Here is a 14,049-nt window from a genome sequence, read left to right on the forward strand (position 1 = left end):
CTATTTTTAGGTTAATGCAAATGCTAGGCTAACGCGAGCCTAATGGAATGCCATGCTAATGCAAATTTATGCTAATGCTATTTAACACTAATGCTAAGCTAATGCAGTGCAACGCGAGCCAGCACCTGCATCCTCACTTGCAATTTTTTCAGGAAATGCTGATATTCTAGTTGTTGTCGTTGTCGTTTAATCCGATTGAAAGGATTCTGATCTGTCTCGTGACTCCTCCTCCCACCCAGCAGGACAAGTGTTGGAGCGCTTCAGCATTGATAAAATCCGCTTCTTCAGAGCGGAGAGAACATACGCCGTGAAAGCAGGGAAATGGTACTTTGAGTTTGAGGCCGTCTCAGGAGGAGACATGAGAGTGGGTTGGGCCCGACCTGGATGTAAGCCAGATGTGGAGCTGGGCACAGATGAGCTCGCCTTTGTCTTTGATGGATTCAGGGTAAGCTGCAGATCAAACACACACATGCACATCACATTTACTGTTGAAAAAAGGGCATTGAGATGATTCACTTTGCCTTGGACTTAGGGTCACTGTCTGAACATGGGTGGCCGGCTGTTTGGGCGCTGCTGGCATGCCGGGGACATCGTGGGCTGTATGATTAACATGGATGACAAGTCCATGATCTTCACTCTTAATGGAGAGATCTTGATTACAACCAAAGGCTCCGAACTGTGTTTCACTGACTTTGAGATAGAAGACGGTAAGACGGTTATGTCAAGTTGGTTTAACATTTTCTTCCTTTTTGAGGAAATGGAACTATATTTGTTTATAAGTAAGCATAACTTAAAAACACAACTTAAAGTGTAAATTATTAGAATTAAGTAATTACATGCTAAGAATGACAGTCCTGTTATTTCTGTTGTTTGAAATAGGGAATATTTAAAAAGTAAACTTTATTCACTTTAATCACTTTAATTTAACTATCAACAAGTAGCCAGTCCTCCAACCTTTTAAGTTCTGGAAAATTTTGACTTTTCAGTTAATCATCTTTAAAAAATTGAGGCAATCAATTGCCCAACTTCTTTTTAATTCTGGTAACTTATTCAGGTTTACAGTGTAGATGTCAGGGATGGGGTCAATTATAATTGTAATTGCATAATTGATAGTTATGATGTAAGTGTAATTGTAATTAAAAAAAATACTTTGCTATTGTAATTGAGTTCAGATAATTTACTCTGAAAGTGTAATTGGCTTGGAAATTCTTAAAAAATGTCAATTACAATTCAATGAAACTGGTAAACCATGTTCAGTTCTATCGCTTACACATGTAGTTACCAATTATTAAACTATGTTTCATATCAAGTTTACCTGTCAGTTCTCTTGATGCTCATTTTACAATTAAAAAAAATAAATAAATAAATAAAATAAAAAATATATATATTTATCAAGGTGTATACTGACAGAAAAAAGGTTTGGAGACCCACACCAAAAATATTAAAACCAATATTTTAATTGTGTAGGAAGCCTAACAAGGTAACCAAGGGATGATAAACAAATTGGATGATAGATGGTATTTTTTTAGTGCATTTTATAGCTGATTTAAGACATGGGTCAAACTAAAAATTCAATAAAAAACCTGTCAATTACAATTCAATTAAACTGGAGAACCACGTACAGTTCTATGGCTCTTACATATGTAGTTAACAATTATTAAAATATGTTTCTTATCATGTTTACCTGTCAGTTCTCTTGATGATCAAGCTGATTTAAGACATGGGTCATAACTGACCTGTTATCAGAAGAGATGCTAACACAAGAGGATGAGTCTCTGGTTCTGTTTCTTCTCAGGTTTCATTCCGGTGTGTAGCCTCGGTCTGTCTCAGGTGGGTCGGATGAACCTGGGGAAGGACGCCAGCACCTTCAAGTACTACACCATGTGTGGCCTGCAGGAAGGATTTGAACCCTTCGCTGTAAACATGAACCGCAATGTCACAATGTGGTTCAGCAAAAGGCTGCCCACGTTTGTCAACGTGCCGAAGGATCACAACAACATCATTGTGAGTAAAAATAAATAAATAAATAAGCGAGGCAGGTTTTTGATGATTTGGCTCAAATCGTTCCTCTCATGTAGGTAAACATTCTGCTTCTGTGTGCAGGTAACCAGGATAGACGGCACCATTGACAGTCCACCTTGTCTCAAAGTCACACACAAGACTTTTGGCAGCCAGAACAGTAATGCCGACATGGTGTTTTGTCGGCTCAGCATGCCTGTTGAGTTTCACTCCTTTTTCAAGTCAACTCCTGTAGTCGACATGAATGGTGTGCTGGAAGACGACACCCTTAAAGTAAAACACAGGTAAACAAGTACTGAAGTTACTGGAATTGAGTTGCTTTTTGGATACTTGTACTTTTTTTTTTTTTTAGCATATTTCTAAATCAGTCATGTTAAACATGTTTTAAGCACGTTTTAAAAGAAGTAATTTGTTGCATTTCTACACCTAACCGTTGCTCAGTAAATTATTGTTTTTTGGTTCTAAAATGATCAACGGACATTATGGCTGATCAGGTTAAACGTAAATCACCGTGGCTCAGGTGCATTACCTCAACCTCCCAGTCTATACCTGTCTATGTGTTAAAGTGTCCTTGGGCAAGACACCGAACCCTAATTCAAAATCACATTCACACACCAATGGGACTGAGCTGCCATACAAGGCGCTAGTCGACCAATGGGAGCAACTTAGGCTTCAGTGTCGTGTGTTGTATTTTTTCAAAGGTAATTCAACGTAGATTATGATTATGCCTTGCACAATTCAATTTTGGCAATTTCCATTAAAGTCATTTTCTCATTTATTTGTGAGTCAAATATTGCGACAGCTGGTGGTACCGAATCATTGACACACACCAATGTATGAATGAGGCCCATTACTCCGTATGTGTCACAGGGGTTCCTGGGGGCCCCATTTTTCAAATGACTACTCCTCCGTTAATGCACATTGAATCGGGCTGTAATTTGACATGGATATTCTATAAGTGGATGTGAAGAGCCTTTCGGAGACCTTTTTTTACTTGGTGGAACCGAGTCATTTGACTGAATTCTTGGGAACGTGGTACGTGCTATTCGGCGCGGAGACGTTCCGTGGGCCTGGTTGTCGTTCATCCAAACTTGTTTTCTTAGCTGGGACCTCCAGTAACCGTTATCATTACCCTGTGGTAAAAATCAATTTTTGCACTCTTCATTTGTCTTGGAAGGGACAGAATACATTTGAGGTCTTCAGTTTGAACAAACATTTACTGTATTATTCATATCCGACTACCTTAGCATCAAAATTATTGAGATTTAGTTCAAATTTCAAGAAAAAATAGATAAGGATCACCGTTTTTGCATTTTCTTTTAGATATCCTCTGAGATCTGTGAGGCACAGTGAAGAAAGCCGACGAGTGGACTACAGCAGCATCACAACAGTACAAAACAAGCATTTGTTCACTGCTCTATTTCAGATGTAACACTGACAATGTTGGCTAACTTTTATCCTTTTTTACTACAGTATTACCACTCAGTGAGGATCTTCGCAGGTCAGGACCCTGCCTGTGTCTGGGTCGGATGGGTAACCCCCGATTACCATTACTACAGCAACAACTTCAGCCTCAGCAAGAACAGAACCGTGACCGTGACGCTGGGTGATGAACGTGGAAGAGTTCATGAGAGGTGCGCCCCCCCGTGTGTAGGCTTCAAAGAAACCAAAGCACTTCATGGAACCTTTTAGATAACCATACATTTGTGCTACTTACAGTGTGAAGAGAAGTAACTGCTACATGGTGTGGGGTGGGGATGTGCTCAGCGCTGCCCATGCCGCAAGTCGCAGCAATGTGGATCTTGAGATCGGCTGTTTGATAGATCTGGCTATGGGACTGGTGACATTCTCTGTTAATGGAAAAGATATTTCCACATCTTACCAGGTACTCGGCACACACACACGCACATACATCCTGTACATGAACAAACATCTTTATATATATATATATATATATATATTTTTTTTTTTTTTTTTGACAACGGGGCAGAACTAGATAAGCTTCGGTTCATTCTGTTCCTTCTCAAACTACTGTAGATATGGTACATGTTGACGTGTGTGTATGTGCAGTTGGTTGATTATTAATGAACCACTGATCTTATAAATAATATGTTTAACACGCATATACATATGAACTGTCTCGACCTTGATGGTTTCTATTTTTGTTGCATATTTATTTTATTTTTAATATTTACGATATTAATACTTTGCAATAGTAAAACAATGAAAAATACAACAGATTCTAGGTGTTAAAGATGGAGTTGAAAGGAAGTGTACTTGCTGTTGAACAGGTTAATGCAAATTTGCATAAAAATCTGTAACAGTGAATATAACCCATACTTTGTATGACTTTCAGGATTTTAAGCCTAACCTTTTACTGACATAGCTTGATTTATTGTCAGGTGACTGATAACCCTTGGAGTTTGTATGAGTTTGAATGTGATTCTTTATATGTTCCTTGAGAGCTAAATATTGAATAAAACCTTTCAGTTTAATCCTTTTATGTTCGCTATGACTCATCCTGTCAGCTAAAACCCCTGAGTGATCCTTTGTACTAATGCAAACACAGCCAGCAAATGTACATTCGCTCTCTAAAAAGCAGAGTTATGGTGTTGTTATTAGCTGATTTAAAATGTTTGACTTTTTAAAATGAAATATATGCTTTATTTCTTCCTGTTCTAGGTGGAACCAAATACAAAGCTCTTCCCTGCAGTGTTTGTCAGACCCACCAGTCCTAACCTCTTCCAGTTTGAACTCACTAAGATTAAGGTAGGGTCCTGTCATGTTTTAGTACAACTATAGAAAGAAGCACATTTGTTATTGTTGTTTAAATAAAAATACAGGTTAAAATCTCCCTGCGACCCTGAATAATGAGCAAGCGGGTTGGAAAATGGATGGATGGAGGTTAAAATCTAAAATCTAGCTAAAAAATGTAGTCAGTGTTATGTTTAAAATTCTCAAACTGTGTTTTTGAAGTTGCCAACATGTTTCTCTTCACAGTTTTCAAAATAAAGCACATTAAAAAAAAAAATGCCATGGGCATTTGGTGATAAATGGTTTTAAACAGGAATTTGTGACTTAAAACAAAGAACATTTTAGAATGTCTCGAGGGGGGAGGTGGAAAGTGTGCAGTTAAAGGGTAGCAACAGCGTTAAAAACAGAAAACAGTTGAGATCAATTTAAAGACACACACACACACAACATGATGAAGGGTAGTTTAAGTCGTTGTATTACACGAATAGAATGGGGGAAAACCAAACGGACCCATTGTTAGAGCACTTGTGCATTGAACAAAATATAGGTCTTTTTGTCTTTGTTTTAAAACTGCTATCCGGAGGTTCTGAGAGAACGTCTCAATGTCCCGCCCTCAACAGCTCTACTTCCTCCCCTGCCTCTGCCAATCTACCAGAAGCTACACCTCTGTTTGTGCGTGTGCATTGCAAAACAAAGTCGCATAACTACAAAAACTGCACATTTATTGTTACAGTGCCATAACTTTTGATTAAAACATATTTATTAGCTGTCCATGAGAAATGTCGCCAAATCCAGGTCCGTTCGGAATCCTTTTAAAAGCAGCAAGTCCCTCCCCCTTTGAAAAGCAGCTCCGAGATAAATTCTGTTGCGGTCACGAAGACGTTTATCAACAAGCTTTGTACCCGGACTTTTCTTTTCTTTTTTAGTCGAAGCTTTATATGTTGGCAATGGTGGAATGGGTAACTTAAGTTACGGATTGCTCCCCCATGATGCTATACTGCTCAGTGATACCTGTTTGCTGTTGTGACGGTGCACACGCATTCTCTTTGATTGACAATGGCCCGCTCCAGGAAGTTGAAGCCTATTGGCTGGGCAAAGTCGGGGCTTTCTTGCATTTGTATAGGGGCCTATGGACGAAGGCGGGACTTATATACATTAATGTATATGAATGACCACCGGCAGCAGACCATAGTAAAAGACGAGTTAGGTATTTTTTGTATTTCAAAAGAATCATACATAAATAGGGATGTAACGATTAATCGTAAGGCAGTTAAAAATCGATTCATAGGTATCACGGTTCACATCGATGCTGTGAAAATTGAATCGCAGAACTTTCTTTAACCAGGAGAGGGCGCTATCCAGAAGTGGAGGTGGCGGGCGGAATCTGTTATTAGCTTTTAGCACTGAAAGAATATCTGTAATATTACGTGAATATCTGTAAAAGTCAAGTTTTTCTATTAGCTCGGTCTGCTAGCATAGCATCTCTTCTTCACTGCAAGATATCTGCATGCCAACCGACCATTGGGTTACCAGCGCCCTCTGCTGGTCCAAACAATATCTGACGCAAATACAGTGCAATGAGTGTTTTTTTTTTTTAAGTCCAATTGTTAAGGCACAAAATACATTTTCAGTTGCACTTTTAAAAAGAAAAAGAACTATTATGCAGTTTTGCATTGTTTACTATAGAACCAAAATTTAAATTATTAGGCTTCTTCATTTGTATTATTCCTTTATTTATTTCATTCAAGATTAATTTTAGTTAAATTGCATTGTTTTGAATAGTTTCAGGGGATTCTTTTGACAATGAAAAATGAAAGGAAAATAGTAGTGTTTAAAACTCTGGATATCAGCTTTAATGAACAATAAACGGTTATTGGCCTGTGACCTTTTGAAAACACATGGAGCATCATCAGAGGTGTCTTTAAAATGATGATTTGCTTCTTGCTGCAGCTTTTGCTAAATGTCCATCAAAATGAAAAATGAAAAAAAAGACCATCAGCAGCCTCACTACAGTCTCTCTCACAGTACTGAGAGTTTAGAGCTATTGTAAAGAAAGATTGTCCGCCTGTTTTACTTACACCAGCGATTGCCCCATTAATCTGTCTTTGCTCCATTTCTCCAGAATGCAATGCCTTTGTCATCGGCCATCTTTAAGAGCGAACACAAAAACCCTGTGCCCCAGTGTCCGCCCCGCTTAGATGTCCAGACTATTAACGCTGTGCTGTGGAGCCGTATGCCAAACACCTTCCTCAAAGTGGAAACAGCCAGAGTGAGTGAGAGGCATGGCTGGGTGGTGCAGTGTTTGGAACCCCTGCAGATGTTGGCAGTGCACATACCAGAAGAGAACAGGTACAAAACACAGCAGCACGGTTTTTATTTAGTGGGAAGGAACTTCATCACAGTTTGTGTTGTTTGAGGTCTTTTTTCTAAAATGACGAAAGGCTATCAAATGTGTATGTTAAACAAGCTTCCTTACAACATCAACCAATTTTTAGGAGAAAGAATACATTGGTTACATTATTCTCTGTTCATTAAAAGTAGAGAGCTTTTGATATTAACTGTTTGATGAGCAGGGCAGATTACAAACTGTGTCTGAGTGTCCAGAATCAGAATTAGAAATAGTTTAGAGAAAAAAATATATACATAAATAAATAAAAGACTGTTAATTGAATACGGATTAAATACAAGTGCACACCTCCTGTAAAATATAATCCAAATGTACAAATATGCAAATATAATACCAATAAATAAAACGGTATGTTACAACCACACGCCTAAAATGGTGAAACATGGCAGGACAAACACCATAGCCAAAGATGCTAACACTTTACTTGAAGTATTATACATAAAGGCTGTCATTAGCATGAATAAGGTGTCATTTATTACCCTAACCCCACTAGATCCCGCCACCTAACCCAAAAAATGCCAACGTATCTCCAAAGGTGTCATAATTTAGCAAACAACACTTAATAACAGTCTTCATGACACCTTTAAATACTGCCAGCCTTATGTATAAAACTTTAAGTAAAGATTTACTGCTCTAGGTTTATGAACTCAGGGTTAGGTAAGAGGGTAGGTAGGAATAGCTATGGGGGGGCCAAAGAAGCAACTCTCAATGCTATACATTTTCTGTTTAAAAAAAAAAAAAGAGGTTGTAAGCTAAAGGAGAATTAATGTTTATTAAAAAAATATTGGTACAATGTCAAATTTTAAAGTAAGTCGTTCAGCAATGTCTTGCTTTTTGTATTTTGTGTCCTACGTGGTGTATTAGTGGATTTTTGACCAAAACATGAATGCTATAAATCAATCGTTAGTTACCCACAAGAGTAAAATATGTTTGTTTGTTTATCTACAAGCTGCAATAGTTGAAGTTCTTTTCTGTCTTTTCTAAGGTGCGTGGACATCATGGAGCTGTCAGAACAGGAGGACCTGAGGAAGTTTCACTACCACACTCTGAAGCTCTACTGTGCCCTCTGTGCTCTGGGAAACACCCGCGTGGCCCACGCCCTCTGCAGCCACCTGGACCAATCACAGCTCTTGTACACCATTGACAATCAGTACCTGTCTGGTGTGCTGCGTGAAGGCTTCTATAATCTCCTCATCAGCATCCACTTGGAAACTGCCAAAGAGGCACGGCTTATGATGAAAGATGAGTTTATTATTCCCGTCACTGCAGAAACGCGCTCCATTCGCCTCTTCTCCAACACTTCTAAAAGACACCTCCCGCCCGGGGTGGGGCTTAGCACCTCTTTGAAACCCCGCCTGAACTTTGCACCACCCTGCTTTATTAGCATCAAACGAGAGCATCTTTACAGTCCTCAAATCCCACTTGATGCTTTAAAGGAGAAAGCAATCGTGATGTTGAACGAGGCTGTTCAAGGTGGCGGACATCACATCAGAGACCCTGTTGGTGGAGGGGTGGAGTATCAGTTTGTGCCCATCTTAAAACTCATCAGCACGCTGCTAACTATGGGCGTCTTAGGTAGCAAGGACGTCCATAAGATTTTACTGCTCATAGACCCGAATGTGTTTAAAGAGATGCAGGAGGATGGAGCATCAGAGGCCATGGACAAAGAGGGACTGACACGAGCAGAGGAGAAGGCTGGGGAGGAGGATGCAGGGAAGGAGGCCAAACAACCAATGAAGGGACTGCTGGAAAAGAGGCTCCCAGAGCCGGTCAAACGACAGGTAATAATGAAACACAGAGCTTTGTTACTGGCTTTAAAAGTGGCTCATTCAAAGGGCAGTCAAACATAAAATGGGCTCAATTCCATGCAGCTGATCTCTCCATAAGCGTGTCACTTTAATAGTTAGCGGAGGTATAAAGAGTACTGATATATTCTAGGGATGTCCCGTTACAACTTTTTCGCTTCCGATAAGATACCGATATTGCAGCCTTGCGTATTGGCTGATACTGATAATGATCCGATACGATATCAGCACAAATCATACATGCTTTTATGTTGTTTTTCATTTCATTTTTTTCATTTTTTACAAAACATACAACACAAACATCCCCTCACATGGTGTCACAATCGCTTCAGACAAAGAAAACAGATGGCAATAAATCAATATTAGTAAATTAATTTAAGTGACCGAACAATTGCTCTCTTCAGTCAGTGACACACGACTTATTAGTCAAGAAGGACATAAATGAATCCCAAGCGTCAACAAATTCTCTAATACATACTTTTATTTCTTATTTTGTAGTGTGGAATGTTAGAAATGGCTTGATGTTCCTCAAACAGAGAACAATAGTCAGCAACAGTAGGGATGAGAAAAACTGACCCATTTATTATTAACCAATTGGTTACATATATTTTAACCTTCAACATAATATCTACAGTATTCTACATTTGAATAAATATAATATAATATATATCGGAGATTTTAGATGGAGTCTGATAATCTGGCTGATATCGGACCGATATCCGACATCAATATCGGATTGGGACAACCCTAGTATATTCTACTCAAGTACAAGTACTGTTACTTGATTGAAATTACAAGTAAGTCATACATGAAATACTAAGTAAAAAGTAGCTCATTTAAGTAATACTAAAAGTAAAAGTTAGTTTCACCCTCCGCGTTTATTTTTGGTAATAAATCTTTCCACGGCTCCCTTACATACAGTAAACATCTCATGGATAAACTTAAATCTTGCACAATTAGAACTTAATTTATTTTCCACAAAGGCATCTGTATAAAATAAAAGGTTTGTCAAAATGTACAATTATTTTTTTCAATAAAACACAAATGAATTAAATTCAAATTTTGATCATTATCAAGCTCTAAGTACAGTATAGCTACATTTATGAACTCTAAAACTGAGAAAATAATCAGCATTCAGTGCTGTTTTGGAGCATTACGTTTAATCTGGTTGGTCGGCTATGATGTGATGCATTTGATTGTTGTCTGGTCATTTTATTTCTGTTGATCAAAAAATAATAATTTACTCAGTAATGGTTGGGTGTAGAAATGTAATTAATTACTTCATGTTTTTTAAAACGTACTTAAGTACAAGTGATGTTAAAAAAAGTACAAGTACCCTTAAAATCAACTCACTAATCCATTACTTATGTCTCTGATAGGCAGGTAACATGCTGATACCAGGTAAATGTATGTCATTTCCCAGCTGTGTGTTGACATGTAACAGTGGCGCAGTGTGTTGTTTATGTCGCTACAAAGCAATTGTCTCCTCCCCTTGTGTCTGTTCTCCAGATGTGTGAGCTGCTGCACTATTTCTGCGACTGCGAGTTGAAGCACCGGATCGAGGCCATCGTGTCGTTCTCCGACAGCTTTGTTTCCAAACTGCAGTTCAACCAGAAGTTCCGCTATAATGAGCTGATGCTGGCCCTCAACATGTCAGCGGCAGTAACAGCGAAAAAAACCAAAGAGTTTAGATCGCCTCCCCAAGAACAGGTGAGCCTATACGTCACAATCAAAGCTGCAGATATCTAATAGCTTCACATTGGAAACCGATATATTTAAAGTCTCGATTGAATAGTTATTTTAAGATACAATGCAACCTATAATCAAAATGTTTAGTACTCTATATTTTAATCAAACTAGAGGTAAGACTTGTGTTATTAATTCTACAGTTTTAATGTCAGTATATGTGTCACTGTTGTGAAGTAAGTTCTGGTCGAACGTGTTAATATTACAATGAACGAACAGGATGAATATCTTTATTTAAGCCCATGCAACTGCACATTTTAATCTGATCCACTAAAGTAGACGAGTGTATTAGTAAAGAACATTGTTATTGTTGTTAACATGTTAAGAACAGTTAATAATGACTGTAGTATTCTCCTGCAAAGGGTTTTATGTTTAGTTTGTTTATTTTAAACTTTATTTCAATCTCAAAGCACCAGACTAAAATGTGAAGAAAACAGAAAACATGAACAGCAAAAAAAATGCACATTTGCAAGTATTTGCAAATGTGCAAAGTATTTGTATTGATAAAGATTATAGTTTTTAGTGTAGTTTACTGCTTGGAGAATTATCTGTAACACAAGAGAAAAAAGGAAACAATGAAGGAGAAGAAGAAAATGTAACACAAAGCCCTGTGTGCCTCAGTTTATCAATGAGTGATTTATTCTAGCTAGTTTCTGTGTCTCCTTGGACCACTTTTGATAAACAAAGACCCTTTCAAGCCAGTTGCTTCCCACATTAGCTGCATTTTTAAAAAAAAAATTTTTTTTTTTTAAATGATCTGATGAAGCCTTTCAGCTAAACATTTACGATCTGATGAAGCTCTCGAGTTTTAACGCATGCCAACTTTGAGACGAATCAGTGTTTTTAATCATACTTTCCATCACGTGCCCTGACAGCAAGATTATCAGTGTCACTCACATCGCCTATCAGCGCTCATAATGTTACGACAGATGTTTCACAAATTCAGAAATGAGCAATCATTGCATTTACTCTTCTAAATACACAAATACATCTTATTTATAGTGCTTCATCAATCTTTTTTTCTTTTCTTCCTCCATGAGATAACAGATTTAGCTTAGATAGGAAAGCATACAATTAGGAATTGTTTTTTAGGAATGCGATGTGTTTGTGCATTTTTTTAAGGTGCTATTAGGGTTATTTAGGGAAATTCTAAATGACCGACAGGTGATTTTCTATTTAGACTATTTGACTGCACACATAGAGATGTTGTCTCCTGTAGTTTAACCACGTAATAGGATAACAAAAAAGCTTTAGATGTTGGCTACACAGCACATAAAACGCCCAGTTGGTGGTGGAATTGTACATAAATTGATGCTGCTACAATAATAATCCATACTAAATGTGCTGTAGTGACTTCATAATCTTGCACTGACAATAGGGCTCCCTTGTGATACCTCTATAAAAATCACAAATCATCCGCATGATCTCATCGGATATAAAAAGGCCAATTCAACTAATGCAGTGATGTAGCGTCAGCTGGTGCCTGAACAACATAGCATTGCGCTTAACATTAGGTGACCACAGATAAAACCCTCTCAGGGTCACTCTTTCAAATGAGGCATGTTGCTGTGTAGCGTAGGAGGGTTATATAACTCACTGCTATTTTACACATACAGCACGTCTTGCTTCATGTCATCACCTGCTGAATCTTCACTGAAATGGGCTCAGTGGACTAAGAAATAATTCATTTTTGCTCTGAGTTAAAGCAACGCTCACCTACACACACACATACACACACACACACGATCCCCCTTTAGCGTCACAGATGAAGGCATTTTATTTCTTCACAGCTAATTTAATGGCTTGTCTTTTTGTCCTTCAGCCTTTTAGTTCTAAGAGAGAAAGAGGAAATTAGTCATTTATGATTCTAAGAATCTTACTCATCGAGCTCAGACTGATGGGGAAAAAATATTACAATACTTTCTTTATTTGGGCTTTAGATCAACATGCTGTTGACCTTCAGTATGGGCGAAGACTGCCCGTGTCCGCCGACCATTCAGGATGAGCTCTATGACTTCCACAACCAGCTGCAGCTGCATTGTGGTAAGAAGAATATTGAAGGAAACTATACTTTTTGTGTCTAATGCAATACTCCACTAACACTGATTGGCTTTAAACTATCCTATACAGATGTTCAGAAAAGACAGTATCAGATATCTGATTCTAAACATATTGATGGCACTATTGTGTCTGTTTGGTAGCTGTTTTGTAAGTAGAGGGTAAAACATTCATCCATAATGCACTTTGAATCTGTGTATCATTCGTTCATTCGTTTTTCATTATGTAACAAAAACATGAAAAATGAAAAAAAACAATTGGCCAATCGGTAATGGAGAAAACGAATAAAGGTGTTTGTTTTCCATTTTTTCATTTTCTGTACCAAAGCAAAAGAGCTTGAATTAGAAAAACAAGGCGTTTTTTGTTTTTTCATTTTGGTTTTGGAAACAAATACCAAATAATGAGTGTTTTTTTTTCGTTTTTCATGTTTATGTTACATAATTAAAAAGGAATGAACGATGATACACAGATCCTGTATGGATTGGATTTAGTGTATTCTGTTGCGCCTTGCAGGAATCCCAATGGAGGAAGATGAAGATGACCAGGACACGTCTATTAAACGTCGCTTGTTGATGCTGGTGAACAGGATCAAAGGCCAGTCTCACAAAGCAGAGGAGCCCAGAGAGAAAAAACAAGCTGCACCATGTGAGTAGAACACTGAGGCACGATAATAATATAATAGGCACATTCAGTCTCTAAATTGTCCGTAAATGTGGAAATGGTTGAAAGATTGGCATCCTGTGATGGGCGTATCCCATTTTACTCCATGTATGGCCCTGCGCAGGATAAGTAGGTACAGTATAAAACATGAATGAATATATGAAAAACCATTACTTATCTGTAATTTTTTTGGTTATTTAAAGTGTCAAAATATCATGTCCCCGCGACCCTGAAAAACAGGAACAAGCGTTCAGAAAATGGATGGATGGAAATATCATGTCTGGCCTCATTTTTAAAATTACTCTAAATCTATTCTTACTTATTTTCTGCCGTTTTGGCATGATTTCCTAAGTGGTTTGTTGTCTTTTATACAGTTTCAAAATGTTTACATTTTTATTTCCATCATAATATTCATGCAATCTTTGGTCGATGATGCCCATTTTATGAAATATTATATCAAAGTCAGAAGTACAGTTTAACAGCACAGTTGGTGCAAAGAACAGAAAAAGAACAAAAAAACAAAACAAACCAGAAACAATAATATGATGACGATAAAAAATAATAATGATAAATATAAATAAGGCATAATTAAAGGATAAA

At 37.8% G+C, this 14,049-nt stretch overlaps 1 protein-coding gene across 9 annotated transcripts in view; it reads left to right on the plus strand.

The window, feature by feature from the left end:
* Positions 1-14,049, plus strand: part of LOC114456551 (ryanodine receptor 3) — a 131,506-nt gene that overhangs the window by 60,818 nt on the left and 56,639 nt on the right. For 7 of the 9 annotated variants that reach the window (XM_028438399.1, XM_028438402.1, XM_028438401.1 and 4 more), the window contains 13 exons: positions 240-445; positions 533-707; positions 1,796-2,004; positions 2,104-2,303; positions 3,343-3,409; positions 3,493-3,653; positions 3,739-3,904; positions 4,702-4,788; positions 6,896-7,122; positions 8,166-8,961; positions 10,495-10,695; positions 12,672-12,774; positions 13,303-13,434. In XM_028438399.1, coding sequence (XP_028294200.1) covers positions 240-445; positions 533-707; positions 1,796-2,004; positions 2,104-2,303; positions 3,343-3,409; positions 3,493-3,653; positions 3,739-3,904; positions 4,702-4,788; positions 6,896-7,122; positions 8,166-8,961; positions 10,495-10,695; positions 12,672-12,774; positions 13,303-13,434 — 2,730 coding nt within the window. The remainder of the gene's footprint in view (positions 1-239; positions 446-532; positions 708-1,795; positions 2,005-2,103; positions 2,304-3,342; positions 3,410-3,492; positions 3,654-3,738; positions 3,905-4,701; positions 4,789-6,895; positions 7,123-8,165; positions 8,962-10,494; positions 10,696-12,671; positions 12,775-13,302; positions 13,435-14,049) is intronic. The other 2 variants (XM_028438400.1, XM_028438407.1) reach the window with 1 other exon arrangement.

Source organism: Gouania willdenowi, chromosome 22, assembly GCF_900634775.1.
Source record: "Gouania willdenowi chromosome 22, fGouWil2.1, whole genome shotgun sequence".
NCBI lineage: Eukaryota > Metazoa > Chordata > Actinopteri > Blenniiformes > Gobiesocidae > Gouania > Gouania willdenowi.